This window comes from Octopus sinensis, linkage group LG6 (assembly GCF_006345805.1).
Source record: "Octopus sinensis linkage group LG6, ASM634580v1, whole genome shotgun sequence".
In the NCBI taxonomy this organism is placed as follows: Eukaryota; Metazoa; Mollusca; class Cephalopoda; order Octopoda; family Octopodidae; genus Octopus; species Octopus sinensis.
In genome coordinates this window covers 96,396,866-96,423,841 of record NC_043002.1, presented here as the reverse complement: position 1 = coordinate 96,423,841, position 26,976 = coordinate 96,396,866, and the positions used below count along the sequence as shown (strand labels likewise).

Below are 26,976 nucleotides of genomic sequence, written 5' to 3'. Positions count from 1 at the left end.
ATATAAACAAACATTCATGCCAGCAGCATGTAAAGAGCACCTTTTGAGTGTTGGGACTCATGAAGGTAAATTGGCTGAGTACCTTTTGAGCATTGGGTCTCACAGAAGTAAAGTGGCTGAGTTCCTTTCATGTGTTGGGCCTCAGGGAGGCAAAGCAGCTGAGTTCCATTCGAGTGCTGGGCCTCATGGAGGCAATGACTGAGACCTTTGGCATTATACTGTGCTTGAGAAGAAGACCCATCAAGCTGAGCAAAATCACAGTCGTGGCAGATACTAGGGTTATGTAAATGGCACCTGTGCTGGTAACATGTAAAAGCACCCATTACACTCTCAGAGTGGTTGGCATTAGGAAAGGTGTGTGTGTGTGTGTGTGTGTGTGTATATATTTATATATTAGAAGGTTTGGAGATGATGTACAGGTATTTTATATTAGAAGAAATGAGGTACTCAGAAATTTGGATGGTTTTATATTTACAGATATTTATTTGTATATTACATGTTTTTATACATCATATAACTTATATCATATATTAGCGCTTTCGTCCATTCTGGTGGATTTTTCAAATGGAACTATATATATATATATATATATATATTCTAACAGAGATACATGGCATTGCTTGGTATTAAAATGGCATAGTTTATATATATATATATATATATATATATATTACAGTTATGTTGAAACAGGTGATACAGAAAAGTGCAGCATTGACAATAAAACATTTGTGGAGTAAATAATGGGCTAATTCAGCTAAGCGACATGTCATGCTTCCATATTCCAGACCCTAGCTTCTCAGGGAAAATTGGTGTGGGGAGGGTATGTGCATGCCTTTGCTGATTTTGAGAAAATCTCATCTCCCTTCTCCCTTGAGACTCCATTTGACATGCTGCAGAATGTGTTTGCTGATCTTGGGAAGTTTCATCATCCTTCTCTGTTGAGACTCCATTAATTTAAGGGTAAATTTGTAATTGTAAATATCTTGCAACCTTGCAACTGCTGCAATAATTATTAACTGGTAACTGAACGGTAAATTTGTATTTTTATATACCTTGGACCTGCCACCTAATTGTTTTTTGTCGAGAGTTTCACCTGCAGCTGTTCGTTATGTCAGTCAACACACATACACTGACACACCATTCTGCTGTCACGATGCCAAGACGGAAAGTTGCCAATGTGTAATATTGTTCACATAAGGATATAAATTATTCATTTATTTATCACAGAAGAATTAAAAATGAAAGAATAAAGGTGTAACAATATTATAGGCTTAGAATGATAAGTGAAAGAACAAAAGCGAAACAATATATCATGACATTACAATATAGATCTTATTCTTTCACTTTTGACATGTAATACTGAACCAATGCCAATGTTATATTTTTTTTTTACAAATGTAAAAAAAATACATGTTGATACTCACGGGATCTGATACTATTACCTTGTAAAATTTGATTTGATTTGGTCAAGCCATTTAAGAATGCATAGGGAGCAGACAGACAGACAAAGAATTTTACTACACTCACGGAGTGGTTGGCGTTAGGAAGGGCATCCAGCTGTAGAAACATTGACAGATAAGACTGGAGCCTGGTGCAGCCTTCTGGCTTCCCAGATCCCCGGTCGAACCGTCCAACCCATGCTAGCATGGAGAACGGACGTTAAACGATGATGATGAGGATGATGATGAGACAAGGAAGTCAGTTTGTTGACAGAACTTACAAACCCCGTTTGAGTGTATAAAGCTCTAGAAGAAAATAGCTTGAGTGAAAAGCCCATAGCAGTCATATGTACTCATGCATAACTGCACGCACAATGGTTTTTGATAGAGGGAGAAATGTAAATAGTATATTTAAATAAACGGAGTGTAAAAAATTTTAAATAAGTAATGTTGTAGGGAGAACATGAAATACCATAAAGACAAAGATATTTATGCATGACAAAACTGAAATACATTGAATTCAGTTTTTAGGAAGATGTGGCAAAACAGAATTTAAACACACTGGGTGAACAAAAGTTAAAAATAATTAAATTATTTTTCAGGGAGAACTTACAAAAACTGTAACAACAGAGACTTTTGTGTACAAACTAATTGAAATACACAGAAATCAATTTATAGGCAGAAGTTAGTATGTGAGTTAAAGAGAGAGAGACGGAGAGAAACAGACATAGACTAAAAGAGAGGAACTATTACAGAGGGTAGATAAGAATATGTTTAAGCAAGAGAAACAGAGAATGAGAGAAGAGAGTAATAAACAAAGAGAGAAAAGGGAGAGGATCGGTCGAAAGCTGCAGAAGTTTTTTGAGAAAAACCCGTGTAAAACACTGTTTTTCCCAGATTCTCACTTTACATGGGAGCTCTGGGCAAAGTGTTATAGTACATGACCGTCTTTGGCACAGAAGTAATGTGTGTGTAAAGTTTGGTGAAAATCAATTGAAAACTGTAGAAATGCATACATACTACACACACACACGCATCCTTTGTTTATATATATGTAGGTATATATACATATAGTAATAAATGACAGAAATATTTAGATGAATCTTTATTTAACGATAAAAAATCTAAATACATATATGCATACAGGCACTGTAAAGTGGTTGGTGTTAGGCCATCCAGCCATAAAACCTATGCCAAAACAGACAGTGGAGCTTAGCACAGTCCTCTGGCTTACCAGCTACTGTCAAATTGTCCAACCTATACCAACATGGAAGACGGACGTTAACTGATGATAATGATGATGATATATATACCTCTGTGTGTGAGTGTGTGTGTAATTATTTTGGTCATTTTGTTGACCAAAATTTAGATGGGGTGGGGGCACTAAAACTGTTGTAACTGTTAGATTCATTAGATTACAACATGCACTAACCAGTCTCTCTCTCTAATCTTTGCTGTATTTATGTATGGGTATGTCTCTCTTTGTCTTTTCTTTCTACCTCAATGTCGGAGTTAATGTCACTTCTAACTTATCAAACTTCTATACAAAAGATGCCACTCTTGATAATCCATCTTATGCTAGATATACACTGAATAGAGACCTGTAAATATCCTCCATGTATTCATTCATTGGAGCAATGAGGACCATTTAGTCAGCCTTAAGAATATGATTGATGACTTGTGAGGTGACTTTATTTAAAGTGAAAAATAGTTGCGCACCATTGATCTTACTCTTTAATCCAATGGCCAGACTAGGTCAAGGCAACCGGGGATGGAGACAAATGCAGTAGATAACCAATATGTCTTTCTTGTCTCATCTTGCTCTCTGCACTCCACAATTATCCTTCACTGTGGACATGGTACCCCAGACTTCTTCAACAGCAGAAAAGTTGCATGTCAAGTAGTACACATATAAAGAAACCTTCCCATACTTCACTCTCTCCATGTATGAATACTCAAAAGTTCAGTATTGCTACAAATATATGAGGTCCTGTCATGCTAACATCGCATACTAAATTTGCATTCAGGACTAAACTTCATCTTCAGGATCAGAAAGTACTGCAGCCTTTGGCCTCCGTGCCGGTGGCACGTAAAAAGCACCATCTGCCCGTGGCCGTTTGCCAGCCTCATCTGGCACCTGTGCCGGTGGCACATAAAAAGCACACACTACACTCACAGAGTGGTTGGCGTTAGGAAGGGCATCCAGCCGTAGAAACACTGCCAGATCAGACTGGGCCTGGTGCAGCCTTCTGGCTTCCCAGACCCCAGTTGAACCGTCCAACCCATGCTAGCATGGAAAGCGGACGTTAAACGATGATGATGATCATCATCATCATCATTACTAAGTTTTTGTGTGATTCACATTATTATAGTGCTGCTGTTGTTACGTGTGCAAATATCACAGACTACAGCCAAAAGAAGGCCATTCAGTTTGTTTTGTGTATTATACAAAACAAACTCTCCATCGTATTACAACCAGTTGATCACTAATATATTGTCGTATCTTTTGTATTTATTCTTTTACTTGTTTATCTTTTACTGTGCTGGGGCACTAACTTGAAGAACTTTTTAGTTGAATGAATCGACCCCAGTACTTATCTTTTTGTTAAGCCTGGTAGTTATTCTATTGGTCTCTTTTGACAAACTGCTAAGTTATGAAGATACAAACATACCGACACTGGTTGTCAAGCAGTGGTGTGGGACAAACGCAGACACAAAGGCACACACGTGTACATATATATATATATATATATATATATATATATATATATATATATATATACACATACATACATATGTATAAATATATGACATGCTTCTTCCAGTTTCCATCTACCAAATCCTCTCATAAGGCTTTGGTCAGCCCAAGGCTACAGTAGAAGACACCCAAAGTGCCACACAGTGGGATTGAACCCAGAAGCATGTGGTCAGGAAGCAAGCTTTTTACCAAACAGCCACACCTGTGCTTGTCTAATTGTAAACAGACATCACCAACATACAAGTGATGTTGTTCATTTTCCATTCCTTATGAAAACATGTCCAGCCATTGTGCTATTCAGCTGCAAAAGACAGGTAAATATAACTTTGCTTGGAAACAAGTGAGGGTGATCCCAGAAAGAGCATTGGACCCGAAAACAATGATGATATATATCTATATATATGTGTGTGTGTGTGTGTGTGTGTATTTATATATATATATATATATATATATATATATATATATTATATATATAAATTGGTGGCACGTAAAAAGCACCATCCGATCGTGGCCGCTTGCCAGCCTCGTCTGGCACCTGTGCCGGTGGCACGTAAAAAGCACACACTACACTCACGGAGTGGTTGGCGTTAGGAAGGGCATCCAGCTGTAGAAACACTGCCAGATCAGACTGGGCCTGGTGCAGCCTTCTGGCTTCCCAGACCCCAGTTGAACCGTCCAACCCATGCTAGCATGGAAAGCGGACGTTAAACGATGATGATGATGATGATGATGATGTATATAAGGTCCTGGGAGGGTAGAAAGATAGGGTATTTCCAATGCAGCACTCAACCCAAGTTTTATGCTACGTACACTGTCAGATTTCAGACTAATATCAAAATTTTTCAGGCATAGAAAATTCAGGTTTTACAATGGTAAAACAATTGTGTGGGCTTAACATAGAGTGAAATATAATCCAAACGAAAAGACAGAGAAACGCTTTGACATGTCTTTAATGATCTTTGATGATATGTAAATTTTCACTTGGAGCTTTTGCGCATGAACTGGTGCTGAAAGCAGAATTACTACAGAAACAATTGCAGCTGATCATTAAAAATGTGTTAACATCTCTTTCTCTTCTTATATGGATTATATATATATATAGGGAGAGTTTACGAAAAAAAACAACAAAAGACGCAGACAGGTGGTGTACAAAACAAACAGATGTATTAGTATAACGCTCAGGAATAGAAAAAGTCTTTTACGTTTCGAGCCTACGCTCTTCTACAGAAAGGGACACAGAAAACAAGGAGAGAAAAAAAATGTGTGTAGTGGCTAACGATCTATGGCGATTCGCTAGCCTCTGCACGCATATTTTTTTTCTCTCCTTCTTTCTGTGTTTTTTCTCTGTGTATCTTTCTGTTGAAGAGCGTAGGCTCGAAACGTTAAAGACTTGTTTTATTTATATTTCCTAAGCGCCATACTAATACAATTGTTTGATTGTATTCCACCTGCCTTCGTCTTTTGTTTATTTCCGTAAACCTGCCTTCGTCTTTTGTCTATTTTCATAAAGCTTCCCGTTATATATATATATATATATATATATATATATATAAAATGTATATATGTATTTGTGTGTGTGTGTATGCTAACATAGTCACATTTATGTATAATAATTTATCTTTTGACATTCAGATAAAAAAACTCGGGGACCTTGGACTTTTGGCTATTACTATACCTTCAGAAGATGGTGGCACTGGATTAGATTCTCTTGCTTATGCTATAGCAATGGAAGAGATTAGTCGTGGTTGTGCTACATGTGGAGTTATTATGAGTGTCAATAATGTAAGTTTTCAAAATTCTTCTTTTTTTTTTTTTTTTTTTTTTTTTTTGCCTTGTTAAAGATTCTCAAAAAATATGATTACTGCAATATTATAAATATTTCATTATTGTCCACTGAAATCATTAATATATTTTTTTTTTCAGTGCTTAGTTTGTTTAGTTAGATTGCATCATATGAAGTCACAAATTACAAAATAGTTTGTAAAACCAAGTTAAATCAAGAGGATGTACGTACCTTTATGTAAATGTCAGAATAAAATTGGCACCCTGTCAGTTATGACAACTAGGGTTCCAGTTGATCTGATCAACAGAATAGCCTGCTCAAGAAATTAACATGTAACATATAAGTGACTGAGCACTCTACAGACATGCATACCCTTAACATAGTTCTCAGGCGGGATTCAGCATGACACAGAATGTGACAAGGCTATTCCTTTGAAATACAGCTGAGTGGACTTGAGCAATGTGAAATACAGTGTCTTGTTCGAGGAAACAATCCACTGCCGGGAATCAAACTCACTACCTTACAATCATGAGCCGAATACCCTAACCCCTAAGCCACACACCTTCAATGTCAGAATAGTTTAAGCTTGACTAATAACAATCTCATCATTTGTATATTTGATGACATGTTTTGAGCTATATTACTGACACAATATATAAGGTAGCCCTGGGAGAAATTATAGCGATGCTAGAATAGCGGAGTATAGGCATATGCTAACTACTAGAGGAAAGTTGGAAGTTAAATTTTAAAGGGAGAGTTTACGAAAAAAATAAAAAGACGAAGACAGGTGGTGTACAAAACAAACAGATGTATTAGTATAACGCTCAGGAATAGAAAAAGTCTTTTACATTTCAAGCCTACGCTCTTCTACAGAAAGGACACAGAAAACAAGGAGAGAAAAAAAATGTGTGTAGTGGCTAACGATCTATGGCGATTCGCTAGCCTCTGCACGCATATTTTTTTTCTCTCCTTCTTTCTGTGTTTTTTCTCTGTGTATCTTTCTGTTGAAGAGCGTAGGCTCGAAACGTTAAAGACTTGTTTTATTTATATTTCCTAAGCGCCATACTAATACAATTGTTTGATTGTATTCCACCTGCCTTCGTCTTTTGTTTATTTCCGTAAACCTGCCTTCGTCTTTTGTCTATTTTCATAAAGCTTCCCGTTATATATATATATAATATATATATATATATATATATATTATATATATATATATATATTATATATATATATAAAATGTATATATGTATTTGTGTGTGTGTGTATGCTAACATAGTCACATTTATGTATAATAATTTATCTTTTGACATTCAGATAAAAAAACTCGGGGACCTTGGACTTTTGGCTATTACTATACCTTCAGAAGATGGTGGCACTGGATTAGATTCTCTTGCTTATGCTATAGCAATGGAAGAGATTAGTCGTGGTTGTGCTACATGTGGAGTTATTATGAGTGTCAATAATGTAAGTTTTCAAAATTCTTCCTTTTTTTTTTTTTTTTTTTTTTTTTTTGCCTTGTTAAAGATTCTCAAAAAATATGATTACTGCAATATTATAAATATTTCATTATTGTCCACTGAAATCATTAATATATTTTTTTTTTTCAGTGCTTAGTTTGTTTAGTTAGATTGCATCATATGAAGTCACAAATTACAAAATAGTTTGTAAAACCAAGTTAAATCAAGAGGATGTACGTACCTTTATGTAAATGTCAGAATAAAATTGGCACCCTGTCAGTTATGACAACTAGGGTTCCAGTTGATCTGATCAACAGAATAGCCTGCTCAAGAAATTAACATGTAACATATAAGTGACTGAGCACTCTACAGACATGCATACCCTTAACATAGTTCTCAGGCGGGATTCAGCATGACACAGAATGTGACAAGGCTATTCCTTTGAAATGCAGCTGAGTGGACTGGAGCAATGTGAAATACAGTGTCTTGTTCGAGGAAACAATCCACTGCCGGGAATCAAACTCACTACCTTACAATCATGAGCCGAATACCCTAACCCCTAAGCCACACACCTTCAAATGTCAGAATAGTTTAAGCTTGACTAATAACAATCTCATCATTTGTATATTTGATGACATGTTTTGAGCTATATTACTGACACAATATATAAGGTAGCCCTGGGAGAAATTATAGCGATGCTAGAATAGCGGAGTATAGGCATATGCTAACTACTAGAGGAAAGTTGGAAGTTAAATTTTAAAGGGAGAGTTTACGAAAAAACTAAAAAGACGAAGACAGGTGGTGTACAAAACAAACAGATGTATTAGTATAACGCTCAGGAATAGAAAAAGTCTTTTACATTTCAAGCCTACGCTCTTCTACAGAAAGGGACACAGAAAAAACAAGTGTGTGTAGTGGCTAACGATCTATCATGGCAACTGGGGAACGATTTATTCTACTAAACTCTCCAAGGTGGTGCCACACTGGACCTGGTAAAATAGTCACACTGCTAACAGAGAATTGAATAACATAAGTAATATAGGTCGTCAAAGAGTGTGACAGAATAATTCATTTTAGGCTAGAAAAGGCCCCTTTACAGATTATTTCAATAATAGATGGCAGTGATCACATTATCAAAGCTGCTAAACCATACTACCATGGGCCCAACACTAGGCCACACATGTACACAAACAAACACACAAAAACACATGCACATATATAAATATTTCGGATCTTTTCGGTTTGAACGGCAGTTTTTTTCTAGCGGTGTCATATGAAATTGTCACTCATAATTATGACCCTAGTATCGATCTATTGCATTCCAATCTGTTTTAGGGTTAGGGTTAGTTAGGGTTAGGGGTGGGGGGAAGGGTAGTTTTTTTCTTCACAAGTGTAAATAAACCCAATCTGTTTCTTAAACGAGGGACATATTCATTCGGCACAGAATGTTTTTTTACCTCAATAGACGTCAGTGATTGGTTGAAATTGCAGAAATTGAAGAAAAAAACCAACAAATATCTTACAAACTATAGAATTTTCTCAATAAAGCCAAGAGAAAAAGATGTTTTATAAACACATTCTATCAGTATACGAAGTTTAAAATATTTTAAAATAACCTAGAAATTATGTTAAAAACTGTCGTTCAAACGAAAAAGATCCAATATTTGCATGAATGTTTGTATATGATTATGTAAAAGTGTGTCAAGTTGCCTCCATTTATGTTAAAAGATAACTTAGCCATTTACCATATAGAGATCACTAAAAGGAGAACCCAGATTGAAATATATAGTGAGATTGATATGATCAATCGACTAAAATCCTCGAAAGTGATTCCCCATCATGACTGAAATTAGTAAAATAATAACTGAATGCAAAAAGAGCGAATGTCATAACCAAGTTCCAGCTCAGGTAAAGAAGTTGAATAAATGTTGAACTGTTGCACCTATAGATACGAATATTTACTAATCAAAATGTGTAAACAGAAATGTAAGTTATTTGGTTGATCAGTTCAGAAGTTCCAAACTACTTGCTAATAATTCATTTCAAACATTGATATTAATATACAGTTGTTCTCAGTAATCTCATTTCATCCATTCAAATTTAGAAATGCCAAATTATTTTAATGAGTAAAGAAAAATAGTTTCTTAGAACAATACCCCAAATTGATATATTATGATAAAAAAAAAATTCTCAACGGATTAATTTTATTCTAACCTTCAGTCTCTTTACTTAGCACCAATTAAAGACTTTGGAAATTCATCACAGAAAAAAGAATACATCTCATCTTACATAGATGGAGATAAAATAGGATGTTTTGCCTTAAGTGAACCAGGTAATGTATTGTTGATAATGTTTACTGTGAAATCTCATTAAAATAATCAGATTTATTGCGGGCTGAGTCCAAATTTACAACAAGATGCAGTAATTGAATGGTTATTGTGGAAATTTCTAACACAATTATGAACAGGCTTTGTCTATCAGAGAAGATCTGTCACCTTGTTGCAATTTTTTGTCATCTCCTTCAAGAGGACAAGCCACCTGAGATCAGTTTTCACTGTTTCTTCCCTTACCTTCCTTGGTTTTATTCTCCTGCAAATTCCTTTCACTTAGACTGCTTGACACTCTATCCATCTATCATCTTCCATATAGATCACATGTCCATACCAACTCAGACATAGAGTGCAATACAGAACTCTTACACATTTCTCTTATACCCAGTTAATTGGAAATTACTTTACATAAATCAGTAAATATAACCAAAACATAAATGTAAGTTTCCTCTATTAACTTAGTCTGTTACAACTTTCTTAATTGCTATAAAAAGACTTCAGTTGTTGGGGAATCTTTCCATTAAGTGCAATTTCATGTTCTTGGTTGGAGGTCATTACTTCATTACAAAAGAGTAAATTATCAAATTTGTAATTATCTATTAATGGGTTTGAACTGGCTGTTATCTATTTCTTTATTACCCACAAGGGGCTAAACATAGAGGGGACAAACAAGGACAGACATAGGTATTAAGTCGATTACATTGACCCCAGTGCGGAACTGGTACTTAATTTGTCGACCCCAAAAGGATGAAAGGCAAAGTCAACCGCGGCGGAATTTGAACTCACAACGTAACGACAGGCGAAATACCGCTAAGCATTTCGCCCGGCGTGCTAACGGTTCTGCCAGCTCGCCGCCTTCTCTGTTATCATCTTTGTTTCTATATTTCCTTTATACCATTTATCATTACATGCCTGGTTTATTTTTTTTTATGAGGGTGTGGTTTGGACAAGTCTGTTACATCACAGCATCTCACCATGTTACTGGTCCTGGTCATCTCCTTTGTGATGCTCAACAACATGCTGAGATTAACTTTCACCATTTCATGCTGTACCTTATGTCTGTATCTTGTGTCTGTATAGTTCCTGTCTAAGACATTGACCAACCAAAGCTATAACAGAAGGTGCTCACTCAAGATGCTATACTGTGTGAGCAAACCTGGAATCACATGGTTGCAAAGCAAACTTCTTCACTACACTGCCATATCTGCATCATTTTAGGGGAAAAAAAGTCTCCTTTAATAATAGCCTTTATTAGATAACCTTATTTACTTAACCTTGTTTGATACCAACCTACTTGAGTTCTTTAATTCAAAAGAAATTGATTTTATATCCTAGAACTCAAATTGGTTGATATCTTTGATACTAAAATTCTTGTTTTGAAGTCTTCAGCTTTAAATTAAAACATAATTGATATGTAAGATCCTTTTTAAGTTATGTTCCAAAAACCAAATTAATCATGAAAATACTAATTATTTGACAAAATTCCTTAAAACTTCAGATTATTTCAAAATTAATTAAAACATATGAATAGTATATCTTAATAGTATATATTAAGAATATAGAAATGAAAGGGTTATGAAAATAATTTTAAAAATTGAATTTACTGAAAAAAATGTCTTTCTTTATATACGTGATTGCAGAGAAAGTGATTAATTGTTATGCAGGTTTCATAATTGTGGAAAATTGTAGTATAATGAGGAAGGCGAAAACAAGAGTGAAAGAAGTCAAGTAATTGTAATAAAAGAGAAGAGATAGAAATATATTAGTTTCTAAGCCAGCACATTTGTCTTCAGTTGATGTGGCATTAAGCTGATAATAATGGTGACAGTTGAGTTATTAGAGATACAAGGACAATGAAGTTGTAAATAGGTTCCTTATCTCAATTACGTAGATATTTCAAATGTTAACAAAAGTGTTAGTATGTTATCAAGTTTTTGTTGTGTTTTATTGGAGAAGTTTTAAAATGCCAATGGAAATCATGATGAGAGTTCTGTCTTGTAATTGAAAGACAAGCAATTTGTAATATGCATCATCAAACGAACCCACTAAACCTGTATATGAGAAGTGCAGACATCAGAAATTACTTTATGAGAAGAATAAGTTAGGTAGTGCAGTTAAATAAAAAATAAAACGTTTTATGTACATTAGATAAGAGTGTCTTGTAAAGTATTAGGTCAAGGTCAAGAAAACACCTAAGTATATCAGGGATAACAGAGAAATTTATTTAGTTTAAGAAAAGCTAAATATTAAGTTGGGAACATATAAACAGATGATAATCCATTCTTTTATAGTCACAAGGCCTGAAATTTTGGAGGAGTGGTCTAGTCAATTATATCAATCCCAGTGCTCAACTTTTACTTATTTTATTGACCCCAAAAGGATGAAAGACAAAGTTGGCCTAAGTGGAATTTGAACTCACAACATAAAGACAGGCAAAATGCCACTAAACATTTTGTCCAGCATGCTAATGTTTCTTCCAGCTCCCCACCTTGTAAATAAGTGATAATAACTAAGAAAATATCACATTTGTTAACTACATACCAGAGTATATCATTTAATGATGAGGTAATATTGAAAAATTACATCTGATATATTAAAGTTTTCTTGGTTATAGATTGTTTATAGATAACAGTATCATATTCTGTGATAATTATCTTGAGCTTTGGGTAAGGAAAACTAACTCTACTTGCTGTTGAGCCAACTAGTTTATTTGGTCTTGATGCCAAAGCTAATAAGATGTCCAAGGACCTTAGTAACTCATGACCCCTATACTATCCATATTATTGTCTAATGAGATATAAGTTGGTCATTCAATTAGCATAAATCACTTTCATCTTCTCTATTTCTAACTATTTTGTTAATTTTATATAAAATATTTTTAGAGTTATAATTCTTTCCTGAAAATGGCTAAAGTGTTATTAGAAAACTGAGTTTTTGCATATGATTTATATAGTGACGATTTATCTGATAATCAAAGATAATCATTAGAGTTCAAGAAAGTCTTCAAGAATTAATTCAGTCCTAAAAGAGAAATGCTTATAAAAAAAAAAAAGCCACTATTGGAGGAAAGTAAGGCAAGAGTAGTGCAATCCTGTTGTGCCTGTCCACACTTTCTCACTCTTTTACACCTACCTACTCACTCACCTTTTCTGTTCCCCTATCCCTATTCTCTCTCTCGCATATTCACCTTGAACTTTGAAAGTATGCCCTCACCATCTCCATCTCTCTCTCTCTCTCTCTCTCTCTCTCTCTCTCTCTCTCTCTCTCTCTCTCTCTCTCTCCTCTCTCTCTCCAGCTGAGGAACCCATGTATTCACCTCTTCAGTAAGATACTTGTTCTTGTCCCTCTTTCATATTTTCACATCCTTCAATACTATACTCCACTCGGTTGAGGGGGTCTTGTCTTGTGAGTACTTGGCAACCTCACAAGTGTTGGTGCCATGAAATAAAAATTTTAAAAAAAAGGAAAGAAAACTACGTAGTACATTCTGTAAAGTAATCGGTATCAGGAAAGGCACCAGCGATAGAAACCATGCCAAACCAGACATTGGAGCTCATCAGTTCCTATCAAACTGTCCAACCCATGCCAGCAGAGGAAAAAGGATGTTAAATGATGATGTTAAACATTCCTTTTATTCCTTGTACACCTACAGTTCTTGCTTGTAGCTTTTTTATTCGTGTGTGTATGTGAGCCAGACCTCTATGAATTTATAGCATGAAACTTAGTGATAAGATTCTATTTAAATCTGTCTATTTATCATTCAGGTAATGGGAGTGATGCAGCTGCAGCATCAACAGTTGCACACCTGCATGGTGACCATTGGGTGCTAAATGGTACCAAGTCATGGATCACCAATGGCTATGAAGCTTCAGCAGCAATTGTAAGTATTTGCTTAATCATTATTCTTCATCCACATCATTTTTATTGTATCAGCCACTGCAAGAGTTCTATTTCCTGTTATCTTTCTCACTGGATGACGATGTGTACTACATTTTTTTGGTGATGTTGAAAACATCTTTGGTTACAGACGGGTTGATATATGAGTACAACTAAGTTTTGCTGTTGCATAGTCACAGTCTTCTTTAGTTTGTCATCTTCTCTAGTCATTAATAGTCACAATTAAAAATCATCAGAATCATTACAAATTATGAGGAACTCTTATAACAACTGTTTGTTGTTTGTTCCTTCTCAAGCCATCCCTGGCTCATAAGGCTGGTTTCCTTGGCACATAGGTTCCTCACCTGGATGGGACACCAATCTGTTGCAGGTGAGCTGCAAGATGCTGGAGGAAAGAGTGAAAGTTGTGGCAAAAGAGTCAGCAGAAGTTCGCCATTACCATCTGTCGAATCCGCGGGGAGTTTAGGTGTTTTGCTCATAAACACACACATTGCCTGGTCTGAGATTCGAACCTGCGATCCCTCGACTGTGTGTCTGCTGCTCGAACCACTAGGACATGTGCATATATAACATTGCCAAAACTGCATTACAAAGAAAAGATTCTTCTTTAAGGCCAGAATTTACTTCACTTCCAATCAGTTACCAACTCGTACAAATATCAAGTGTGACCCACATTGTAAAACTATTCATATGCACGAAGTGGGGCTATCACTTATAGATAACTTTGACTGTAGCCCTCACCCCAACCAACCAAATAAAAAAAAAAACATGCTGTTTTCTTTCTCTTGACTTTTATTTTTACAATATGTTGTCAATTGTTTGTGTGTGTCTGTGTGCCTGTATGTGTGTGTGTACATTAGGCAGTGAACAAAGAACAGGGAAATGACATGCTTTAAGAAATGTTGTATTAGTTTAATGTTTAAAAAGAAGAGAAAATCTCATGACTTTTCAGATATTTGTCTTTCATCAGAAAAAAATAAAAGAATGAGAAAAGATATTAGGCAATATAAAAAGTATAAGAAAAAGTGGTTGGGGGAATGGTTAGGGATCAGGTGGGAATGCTGTTTTATGGGAAGGGAGTAAGAGGTGGTGGAGGACGCATGTATAACAGTGTATCTATGTGTAAGTATAAAACATCTGTAGTGACGTTATATTCCAGTGTGCGCACACGCAACGTCATTCTTCAGTGTGCGTGTGCAGAACGTATTCTTCAGTATGCGTGTGCGGAACGTCCTTCTTCAGTGTGCGTGTGCGGGGTTGGAACTTCTGGAACCTTCTGGAAAGGCATAAGGAAGTTCGTTCCCTCATGCACATGCGCTAGAGACTGGGGAAGAAATTCTATCGCATTCCTTAATAGCGTCGTTGACTTGAGACACGGCAATAGAAGAGAAAGGACATATTTTTAAACGTGTAATCAGCCTATTCTCCTGTCCCAGACGCTTAGGATTTGACCTGCTCTGTTGTTGCTGAATTGTTGTAAGATTCTTACAAACATTAAAATTCAGCCTTGCTGTGTTGAACTAAGTGGATACCAATATACCAACATGCTTCATTTGTGAATAAGAGAATAAAGAATCATGTATATTTTTAAAGTTGCGTTTTGTTCCTGACTGGTAGTTTCTAGAAACAAAAAGAAAGGAAATTGTGTTGCACCCAAGTTGCACCCAAAAAGTGTAAAGAAGCAACCAGTTCCCTTTACACATCTTTCCCTCTATGTAATCTGTCCTTCAGTCTGTATATCTAATTATCATACAGTTTTCTCTCACTTTATATATAGATGTCTTATTGGCTTATATATAGATATTTTATTTCTCTAATAAATTATTTTTTTAAATTTCATCTTTCTAATAATAGATAATTTTGGTGGTCTTCATGAATGACTGACATATAGTGCTTTATTCATTTTACTTGTAGAGTATTTTTGTTTTTTAAATCTACTTTAGGTATTTTGAATATTTTCTTTCAGGTTTTTGCAACAACAGACAAAGCTAAGAAACACAAGGTATTGTTAGTTATTTATATTTTAAGACCATATATCATACATTTTCAAATGAAAATTGATGTAGCATCTCATAATTTATATATGTATATATATATATATATATATATATATATATGTAGTGGATCTTGCAGGCATTAAGTAGATTTGATCCTAGATAGCCAAATTTAAATTAACACTTCAACAGTATTTTTCTCATGGTAAAACAATAGTTTTTCTATGATAGTTTTCTGTGACAGCAGTTTACATTTTACAAATATCTTAGCTAAGCAAAATAATATCTTTGCCACTTGACCCTTCTAACCTCTTCTATTTCACTGAAAGCTAGAATTAAGATAACAAGTACCACCAACGAAATCTATTGTTCTCAACGATATGTCTATCCTTCTTAATAGTTATTAAATCAAGAACCCCCAAGTAAAAGTTAGTCAGTTAGTGAGAACCTGAGTTAGAGACAGCGACCAACAGTTAGTGAACGGACCACTAGAATCATGGCCACAAGCAGGCAACCACTAAAGACAAACAGCCAGAGGAAAAAAGAAAGTTACAATCAGCAACTATGTGAGACAACTTCCCTCGACTCTTTCACTATCACTAGCTCAGCTCACTTTCTTCTTAGAACTTTACTCCATCTCTATCTGTAATTACTATTACACAATGACGAGAACACAAACACAAACTACACAAGGAAAATCTACATCTTTACTTGGCATGCATTACGATTTTATCACCTGCTTGTCGAGGCAAGGTATCTTACAATGTAATGGTAAAATGGATATTTTCTTCACAACTTCAATCACTGTTCTTTTATCTTTACATAATGGCAATCAACGAAGAACCAATCCTTACAAACTGATTACAACTTCAACGTTCCATATTATTGTACACTAATTAATTTCAACCATTACAAAAATAAACTTCTACCATTACAAATTGGGGATTCGGCTGTTACACTAATATCTACCATTACAAAGTGGTGATCCTGACGTTGCACCATAACAGGCATTGATTACAAATTGTTGACCACTACCTATTTCTTTATTGCCCACAAGGGGCTACACACAGAGGGGACAAACGAATTAAGTCGATTATATCAACCCCAGTGCGTAACTGGTACTTATTTAATCTACCCCGAAAGGATGAAAGGCAAAGTCGACCTCGGCGGAATTTGAACTCAGAACGTAGCAGCAGACTGCTAAGCATTTCGCCCGGCGTGCTAACGTTTTTGCCAGCTCACCGCCTAATTGTTGACCACTACCATTACATATATATTCTTTTAAGCATTTCTAGTTAAGTTTTGTAGTTGTTTCATATGATACAAGCAAAAAAATTATTCTTATCAGGTATTAGTTTTCTTTTGAGACATGATATGAGAAATAACAATAATATTTAGGATTTACAAAACTAAATGTAATTACAGAGGGTATAAATAATCTTTATATTTATCATTTTAAACAGGGTATAAGTGCATTTATTGTACCAACATCTTCTGAAGGGTTTTCTCTTGGGAAAAAAGAAGACAAACTTGGCATCAGGGGTTCTTCAACATGTAATTTAATTTTTGATGATTGCAAAATTCCTAAAGAAAATATCCTTGGTCCAGAAGGAGCTGGTTTTAAAATTGCTATGGTAAGTTTCCGTTAATATAAAGTAAACTGTAAATATTTGTGATTGATTACATTTTGTAATCAAGAGTTTTGTGTTAATCGAATCGATCAATGGAAATTGCAGATGTGTTACCAGTGCCGGTGGCATGTAAGAGAACCTTCCGTTTCGCAACCGTTGCCAGCACTGCCCTGTTTCGTGTCCGTTGCCAGCCTCGCCTGGCCCTCGTGCCGGTGGCACATAAAAAGCACCATCCATTCGTGGCCGTTTGCCAGCTCTGTCTGGCACCTGTGCGGGTGGCATGTAAAAAGCACCCACTACACTCACTGAGTGGTTGGCGTTAGGAAGGGCATCCAGCCGTAGAAACACTGCCAGATTTGACTGGGCCTGATGAAGCCTTCTGGCTTCACAGACCCCAGTAGAACCGTCCAACCCATGCTAGCATGGAAAACGGACGCTAAGCGATGATGATGATGAATGTTTAATACCTTAAAATTATTGAATATAAAATTCATTTTTCAGCAAGTTCTTGACGGTGGTAGAATTGGTATTGCTGCTCAAGCTGTCGGAATAGCTCAGGTAAACTATAAATTTTCTTTTGTTCATGGTATAACTGTGTGGTTAAGAAGTTCACTTCAGAACTATGAGATTTCTGATACAATCCTACTGTGTAGCAACTTAATAAAGTGTCTTCTACCATAACCTCAGGTTAGCCAAAACTTTATGAATGAAATTTGGCTGGTAGATACTTTGTGGAAACTCAGCTTAGAGATAGATTACATTTTTAGATTGTAAACATGTGTTACCTGGTTTAACACCATTATCTTGTCCTTATGTGCCTTTAGTAGGATTCACTTTATTGCAAACATTTGAGTCAGGTCTCTGGTTTAAAGATAACTTCCTCCTTTCCTCACACCAGTCACAGAGGTCCTGAAAAGGATGATATGCACTGGTATTTCTCTCCTGACTAAGCCATTTAAAAAATATTTATGTATTTGTAACACATGGTATAAACTGTTGATTAATATAAACTAATTATTTATCAAATATGTCAAAGTTGCGCTTATTTTAAATCATCATCACCAATATCATCATCATTATTTTTATGTCCATTTTTCCATGATGACATGAGTAAGATAGGTCTTACAGTATTTCATCACTTGTCACAGTCCTCATTGTCTGCTACATGCAGCAATAAAGAAGACTGCAAAACTTTAACGTTATGTATGTCATGATTTTTAGGTCATTGTTTTTGCAGCTCAATGCCCTTCCTATCACCAGCCACTTGACAATATTTTTTTATTTTATTGGTTAAGCCCTTCACTTCCTATAAAGCATAGGCCATCAACAACTTTTCTCCACTGTTCATGACTCTGGATTATCTTCAGAGCCACCGGCTCAGTAAAAAGGTGGGGTACTTCTCAGGTCTTGTTGATTTTGAATTATTGATGCTTCTGTAACTTTGCTTTTTTTCTGGGCAGAGGTGTTGGCCCTATGCAAACCCATTTTTACCTCTGGGAAGATATAGATGGTCCATATTAGTCTGGTCTCTATCTTTTGACCTGTCCAGCATGTGAGGCCCTACCAGGAACTTGCACCTTGCTGGCGTAGCTCTCTGGGCCATTGAGGCATACAAACAACCACACTGCAACAAAAACTGGACCTTGTAGTATAATGATATAGTCTGGGGGTATATTGAGTCATTGGCACAAAAGAGTCCAAACTACTCTATATCTGTTTTACATTCAGAAAAGTAATGAACCATTGCAAATGTGATAAAATTGCTTTACTGTAAAAATTATTATCAATTTATTTTGGTTCAATCAGCTCTTTTTATTGAATTCTTTTATAATTATTTTTAGAAAAAATTTTAAAATTTCAATGTCTCTTTAAATTTGGAATTTTTTTTATCTATTTCCTTACTGCATTTGTTTTCTCTATTAGGCTGCAATGGATTGTGCTGTGGCATATTCTCTTAAAAGAGAAGCATTTGGAGCCCCAATTGCTAAATTACAAGCTGTTCAGGTATACTATACTTTTAAATATATTTTACTTATAAAGGATTGCATGTGTACTCTAAAAGATTAATTTCTTTCCTTACCATTTGGGGAGGAATATAGTCAATGAGTATATGTATATGTGCATGAATACTTGTACATATGTATGTGTGTCCTTATATGGAAGGAATAAAGATCAAATTGTGTAGGAATAATAGCTGAAAGAGAAAATATTTATCTTTACATAGAATTAGAATAAAACATTAAAATGTACAACAATATTTTGAAGCAATATAATATGACTGTTTGTATATTTGTATTACAGATGAAATTAGCTGACATGGCATCCAAAATTGATTCTTCTCGTCTTCTTTTATGGAGAGCTGCTATGTTAAAGGATGCTAAAAGACCTTTTTCAAAGGTAAGATTATATAAATATACTGTGGAAGATAATGGAAATCTAGTATTGAAATGTATGTTTATGAAATTGTTTTAATACAGTCACAATAATCTGAATCACTGCATCCTTCAAAACTTCCATGCTTCCTGAGATTTGCCAACACTACACCTGATTTTCTCCCCTCCATACACAAGAATGTATCTGACTCATACACTGTTCACAGTGTATGAGGACTGTGACAAGTGATGAAATACTGTAAGACTCATACACTGTTCACTTTCCAGACATTTGTACATTATTGCATATGCTCTATACGCACTTTTGACAAGTTGTGGTGCACCTGAGCACTGTATACAATAATTTCATTATTATTATTATTTTAAAAAGATATCATGCTGTTAGTGAAAAAAAGTATGGGTTTTATCTCATCATTAACACTATACTGTGTGCCAGTGGCACGTAAAAAGCACCATCCGATTGTGGCCGTTGCCAGCCTCGCCTGGCCTCCGTGCCGGTGGCATGTAAAAAGTACCATCCGATCATGGCCGTTTGCCAGCCTCGTCTGGCACCTGTGCTGGTGGCACGTAAAAAGCACCCACTACACTCATGGAGTGTCTGGCGTTAGGAAGGGCATCCAGCTGTAGAAACATTACCAGATCAGACTGGGCCTGGTGCAGCCTACTGGCTTCCCAGACCGTCCAACCCATGCCAGCATGGAAAGCAGACGCTAAACGATGATGATGATGATGATGTGTCCACAACCAACCCTCTTAACTCTCAAATGCACCTAACTATAATAGATTCCATTAGTTGATAAACTTATTACCTTAAATTGTGGGTTGACAGTGTGATTGATAATTAGCATGTAAAGTTGATTTAAAATTCTACCGTAGATATTGCTTAGAAAAAGAAGAGCTCTGATAGGTTGGCTAATTCTAGATACACTATATAAAACTGAAATCTTCAATAATGTCCCAACAACTCATTGAGTTATAGAATAACTAATAAATGATCATATATTACTTGTGCTGTTTGGAGAGTTTTCTGTACTTTTCATTATTTTTAAATATAATTCTATCACTTGCCCATTACATGTGATAATAATGTAAGCAACTGTGAAGATCAAATGTCCAACTATCAGCCACTGTGTTTTAAAGTTTTTAAGTTGAAAATTTACTTTAGCTATTGTATTACATTCCTAAGAAAAGTATATTACTCTGCTGTTTTCATCAGTTTTCAGGGCTGTAAAATAATTATTGCTCTACATCAGTCTTGATTGATTAGCAGCACTAAATGGATCCAACTTTTTGTACTATTAATCTAACTATCACCCTGTCAACCCATCACTATCTCAACACTTACTCATGTTCCCAGTTCCAACCATGCACTGATGACAAACCTTGAATTTTTCTCTCAATGTCCATATATAGACATCTCTATCAAATTTCAGAAGACTTCTGGTTTATACTGCAATGCTAATCCAGTCAATATACAGACTGTTTGTGTCTCATGAAGACTAAATCATATAGCTTTGTTTCATAAATAAATATTATATAAGGTACAAATGTGTTTCTTGATGAAGCACTACTTACACATTTGAAATAATACATCTACTATTATCACCCACATATTAGACTATATTGCAAAAAAATTAAGTATTTGAGAAGCAAACCTACAATGGCATTACAACACTAAAACTTGTTACAACTGAAGCATAACCTCACTTAGTCTTCAATTAGGAACTGAAACTATGTTAATACTTGGCTTGACAGGAACTTACTTCTTACTTAACAGTACTCATCTCCACTACACATATATACACACATGTGTAAATAACAGATGCATTGTGTCATTGGCTTGAGGTTCATCATCATCATTTTACATTTTCTTTTTACGTTGGCATGGGTTAGATGGCTCTTCACAGCCCAGTTAGTTCTTTATCCAGATGCCCTATAAGACAGATTGAAAGACTACATCTTGTGTGCACAATTCAATCAAGCCAAAGATGAAACTTATGAATGAGGCATAGTCCTTCAATCCATCTAGGAGGGCAATAACTCTGAATAAAGAACTGACTTGGACTGTGATGATCTGTCCAAACCATGTCAGCCTGGAAAATAGACAGCTAATGAGAACCTCTCTGCAATCATTTGACTAACAAGGGATAAATAAATCTCCCTCAATCATAGATCTTGATCAGGGCCAATCTCAGCTGAAATTGGAATAGCTACAACATATCAACTTATCTTGCACATGGTCACTACATTTGTGAATCATCTGGTTTCAAAGCAGAGATGACATAAGTTTTGCAATTTTAAAAATTAGGTACCAATGTAGTAATCATTAAAGTGAACAAAGGATATAACCTTCAACAGAACTGCTTTATTTTTCAGCTAGAAGACCCTATTTTGTAAGAGTTGTTCAATATCAGAGAAAGTCATGTTAGATAAATCAGTTGATGTTAATTCATTAACAAGTTTTTCACTGTTACAGGAATCAGCCATGGCTAAGTTAGTTGCTTCAGAAGCTGCAACTGCTGTTAGTCACCAGGTAAGTTATAACTTATTGATTTCAATTTAAAAAATGTTAATTATTTTGAAATTAAGTTCATTCTTTCACTCTTTTCTGTCACTGGTCTGTAGCTATGCTAGGGCATAGACTTCAAAGGTTTTAGTCAAGCATATTGACCCTCCCTCTCAATACTTATTTTAGTTTGGTATTCATTTTTATAGATCTCTAATGAAGCACTAGGTTACCTTTTTGAAAATTAAACAGGTTTTTACATTCGTAAATATAAACTCTCGCACATACATACAGGAGTGACTGTGTGGTAAGTAGCTTGGTTACCAACCACATGGTTCCGGGTTCAGTCCCACTGCGTGGCACCTTGGGCGAGTGTCTTCTACTATAGCCCCGGGCCGACCAAAGCCTTGTGAGTGGATTTGGTAGACGGAACTGAAAGAAGCCCGTCGTATATATGTATATATATATATATATATATATATATTATATATATATATATATGCGTGCGTGTGTTTGTGTGTCTGTGTTTGTCCCCCTAGCATTGCTTGACAACCGATGCTGGTGTGTTTATGTCCCCGTTACTTAGTACTAGGCTTACAAAGAATAAGTCCCGGGGTCGAGTTGCTCGATTAAAGGCGGTGCTCCAGCATGGCCGCAGTCAAATGACTGAAACAAGTAAAAGAGTAAAGAGAGAGAGAGATATCTGTCTTTCTGTGTATGAGTGTGTGTATATATATATGTGTGTGTGTGTGTGTGTGGAAGCACATAGCTTACTACCCTTGTGGGTAGTAAAGAAATAGGTATGTGCATACCAGGTCTATCTTGGAAAAGATAATGCATCCATATAGAGCAGATATAGACCATCTGTTGGGTGGTTGAGGCATCTGCAGGGCAAAAATCAGCGTTACTTTTGTGAGTCATGTGCAAGGGAGCAGCTCATGGGCTCGTAGATGGCCAAATCAGACTGAGCTGGAGCATATACTCTTTTACTTGTTACAGTCATTTGGCTGTGGCCATGCTGCAGCACTGCCTTTAGTCGAGCAAATCGACCCCAGGACTTATTCTTTGTAAGCCTAGTACTTATTCTATCATTCTCTTTTGCCGAACCGCTAAGTTATGGGGATGTAAACACACCAGCATCAATTGTCAAGCGATGTTGGGGGGACAAACACATACATACACACACACACACATACATATACATACATACGACGGGCTTCTTTCAGTTTCTGTTTACCAAATCCACTCACAAGGCTTTGGTCAGCCCGAGGCTATAGTAGAAGACACTTGCCCAAGGTGCCATGCAGTGGGACTGAACCCAGAACCATGTGGTTGGTAAACAAACTACTTACCACACAGCCACTCCTGTGCATATGTTCGAATTCGGCTTGAGCTGCTCTGAGCTTGTCTGGTGCCAACCAATGTGGATGGGAAAATCAGGAGGTCCCTTCATGGAGATGAAGTCTCTCATGGAGTGGACGAGCTCAGTAGGTCTAAAGGACAAGTTAGTGAGCTCTGGAAAAGAAGCAAGTAATGCATGATATTGGTCTCCTGAAGCAGCAAAGAAGAAAGACGGACTCACAACAGCAACAGAAGACCATTATTTACATTTAACGGATATTTGTCCTCATCTTGTTTGTTGTTAACACGATGTTTTGACTGATATACCCTCCAGCCTTCATCAAGTGTCTTGGGAAAATTTCGAACCTGGGTTCTCATTCCTAAGGTATTTTTCGATTATTATTATTAGCATTATTATTATTCAGGTCATTGTCTGGCGTAGTGGTTAAGAGTGCGAGCTACTAACTCCAAGATTCCAAGTTCAATTCCAGGCAGTGACCTGAATAATAATAATAATAATAATATAATAATAATAAAGACAACAACATCGAAAATTACCTTAGGAATGAGAACCCAGGTTCGAAATTTCCCCCAAGACACCTGATGAAGGCTGGAGGGTATATCAGCCAAAATGTTGTGTTAACAACAAACAAAATGAGGACAAATATCCATCAAATGTAAATATGTACATAATTCCTCATCTCTTGAATATAGTACTGTATTAGCAACAGAAGTATCCTTTGCAAGTGTTGACAGAGGAGTGGTACTGTCAAGAAGCTGTTGCCATCTCACATCTACCAATAGTGAGTAGGAAATGTAAAAAATCACCCCCCAATATTGGATAAGGCAGAGCAGCGATGATGAAAATCCATTTAAAGTCTCTGCATAGAGATAAATCCAAAGATAAAGATATCTCTCTGAAGATCCGGATGGCAGAATGGTTGATAGTACACAAGGATATACTGGAAAGATCAAGCTTGGTCGAAGTAAAGCATAAGGGCCAAATGCTCATGCTGGCTCCAGTATCAACCATAATAGACTTAGAGGAGATGATGTCTCTTACAAAGAATACACGATATGGAGTAGAACTGACCATGGGGACCTCTGATGTGCTTAGGGTCTCCTGTGTTTGTTTTCCTGTGGGGAGTAGGAACATGACTGTGTGCATCGTCTGGCCTGGTCTTTGAAACATTGATGATACCAACAGTGTGAGGTGTTTGGAGAGATTGTATGACTGTAAGAAGAACAATTCCTAGAATGTAGTCTGGAAGAGGAACGAATGTTACCCATGCTTGAAACTTGGTTGGTCTCAAACCCTTAATGACCTTGGGGGTTGCTGTATGACCTGAAGACTTGGCAGTAGAAGAGTCCTGGGCAGCTGAAGAAGAAGCAATGGCTAGTACCCTGTCAGCTGTGGAAGAGCCTCTAGAGAATTCCAGTATCTTGTTTGCCGACATAGCTATTTGGTTCATGGTGCTGCTTTCCACTATCAGGACTAGAATTGATTGCACATTGGACGGTAGGCTAGAGAAGAATAAATGTTTTACAAGGGAGCTTTCCTCCGTGTAACCATTAGCCAACTCATGGATACAGCATACAAATTCTGTTGGGGACCTGTCCCCAAGATGTTTGTCTTCCAGGAGAGTATGGAAATGGCTTTTGGAGGGCTTAGAATTTCAATGAAGAAATTCCACCTTTATGGAAATGTAGGAGGTATCAGGTGGAGTGTCTGTGGTGAGATCTTTTATAGTGAGTGAGAGTACAGAAGGAATGTCACTAAGTACAATGTGAAGCTGGGCTGATTGAATGATGTTCGCCATGAAATAAGACTCAAGTTGAGCGAACCACATGCGGGCATTGCCATGATAGTGGGGTAGTGCTGTGTGACTCATCTTCCAATGGAAAAATATATGGAACCCATATGCAGGAGGAACACAGGCCAATCAAAACCAATCCAGAAAATGTGACAGGAAAGAAAGTTTCCCAAGCAGTAGCAAGTAACTAGGATAGCGTCTTCCAGCAAGAACGTGAGACAAAGGTAAAGATAAAAAGGAGCGCAAAGTTGTATCTGAGTATGAAAAAATATGTGTGATCTCTCCTGAGGAGGATTTCAAATGACTTGAACTAGTGAACCAAAAACATTAGGACATATGGCATCCATACCAGCAGGAAGAGATGGAAAATTGCACATGGTAATTAATACAGAGTCACAGACCGTGCAGTGAGTTCTCCAGACTCCAAAAATTTCGGTAAGAATGCTTCATGAAGAAAAATGTGCAGAGTCAACATAAGAAGTTGTTAAGCAAGAAGGAATGCACGTTCTAAGTCGCTTTCACCATGTTAGTGTTGTGTGGTCATCACTCTAGTAGTAGTTTTTTTCTGTAGCAAATGTTAATGCAGATGCAAGGTTAGGAATAATGAAAGAGTCATTCTTAAACTTCACAAATAATTTATTTATAGATAAGAACAGATATGAGTTCACCAAGAATATGCTTTGAGTGAAGTTGCGCAGAAATATGAAAAGTTACATACAGTATTTTGCCTAGTCGCATTCTGTGTGAAAGAAATGCAATGGAAAGTGTACGAAGGAAATTCATACCACAAATGGTTCATTAGTGGTGCAAGAGAAATCCATACATATGTTGTAATATAAAGGGCTTGAGGCACACGGTCAGTACTAAAGGCCATCTCCTTAGCTTAGCCCACATGTAGACAAGTATAGTTGCTCTCCATAACAAGGATGTGAACAGGTCGTATTCGGCATAGCAAAATGAGAAAAGATGAATCTCTGTGTTCCATATATAGGCTGAAAGGCTGCTGGCTTCCCCTAGCAGACAAAAACTTCTAGAACTTTCCATACTATAGTGGCATTACTAAAAGAGACATAAATCCGCTATTCTTGGAACATTCTAGAACGTTCGTCAAGGGAGGTCACTAGTGTTGAATCCCCTGGCTTCTGGAAAACCATAAATAGAACAATGACAGAATCTGTTTCAATTTACGTCACGCCTACAGTTCTTTTTCTTTACCTCAAACACACACACACACATACATACATAATTTAATGAACACAGTATATATTTTATGAGCTATTAATAGTTTCATGTAATTTAAACAACACAGGCAGCATCTGGTGCTTTCATGCAATCTTCAGGCTACATTCACATAGCATATACATGATTGCATGAAGGTACCAGATGTGTTATAAAATGCTGCCTGTGTCATTTTCATTGCATGAAACTCTTAGTAGTTCATAAAAATATATCATGTTCATTAATAACATTTATCTCTCACCAGATGAAGTACTTCATGAAACTGTATACTATAATATATATATGTGTGTGTGTGTGTATCTATATATATCTTTTGTTGTTTGTTGCAGGCAATCCAAGTTCTTGGAGGAATGGGATATGTTTCTGATATGCCTGCAGAGCGCCATTATAGAGA

General features: G+C 36.3%; 1 protein-coding gene across 2 annotated transcripts in view; it reads left to right on the top strand.

The window, feature by feature from the left end:
• Nucleotides 1-26,976, top strand: part of LOC115213107 (short-chain specific acyl-CoA dehydrogenase, mitochondrial) — a 48,044-nt gene that overhangs the window by 20,391 nt on the left and 677 nt on the right. For both annotated transcript variants that reach the window (XR_004999779.1, XM_029782033.2), the window contains exons 3-12: nt 5,830-5,979; nt 9,658-9,769; nt 13,532-13,647; nt 15,631-15,666; nt 17,122-17,292; nt 17,791-17,847; nt 19,213-19,293; nt 19,591-19,686; nt 22,159-22,215; nt 26,912-26,976. The exon at nt 26,912-26,976 is cut by the window's right edge. Coding sequence is in view for 1 of the 2 variants with exons in the window: in XM_029782033.2 (XP_029637893.1) it covers nt 5,830-5,979; nt 9,658-9,769; nt 13,532-13,647; nt 15,631-15,666; nt 17,122-17,292; nt 17,791-17,847; nt 19,213-19,293; nt 19,591-19,686; nt 22,159-22,215; nt 26,912-26,976 (941 nt within the window). In the remaining variant the exon portion in view is untranslated. The remainder of the gene's footprint in view (nt 1-5,829; nt 5,980-9,657; nt 9,770-13,531; nt 13,648-15,630; nt 15,667-17,121; nt 17,293-17,790; nt 17,848-19,212; nt 19,294-19,590; nt 19,687-22,158; nt 22,216-26,911) is intronic.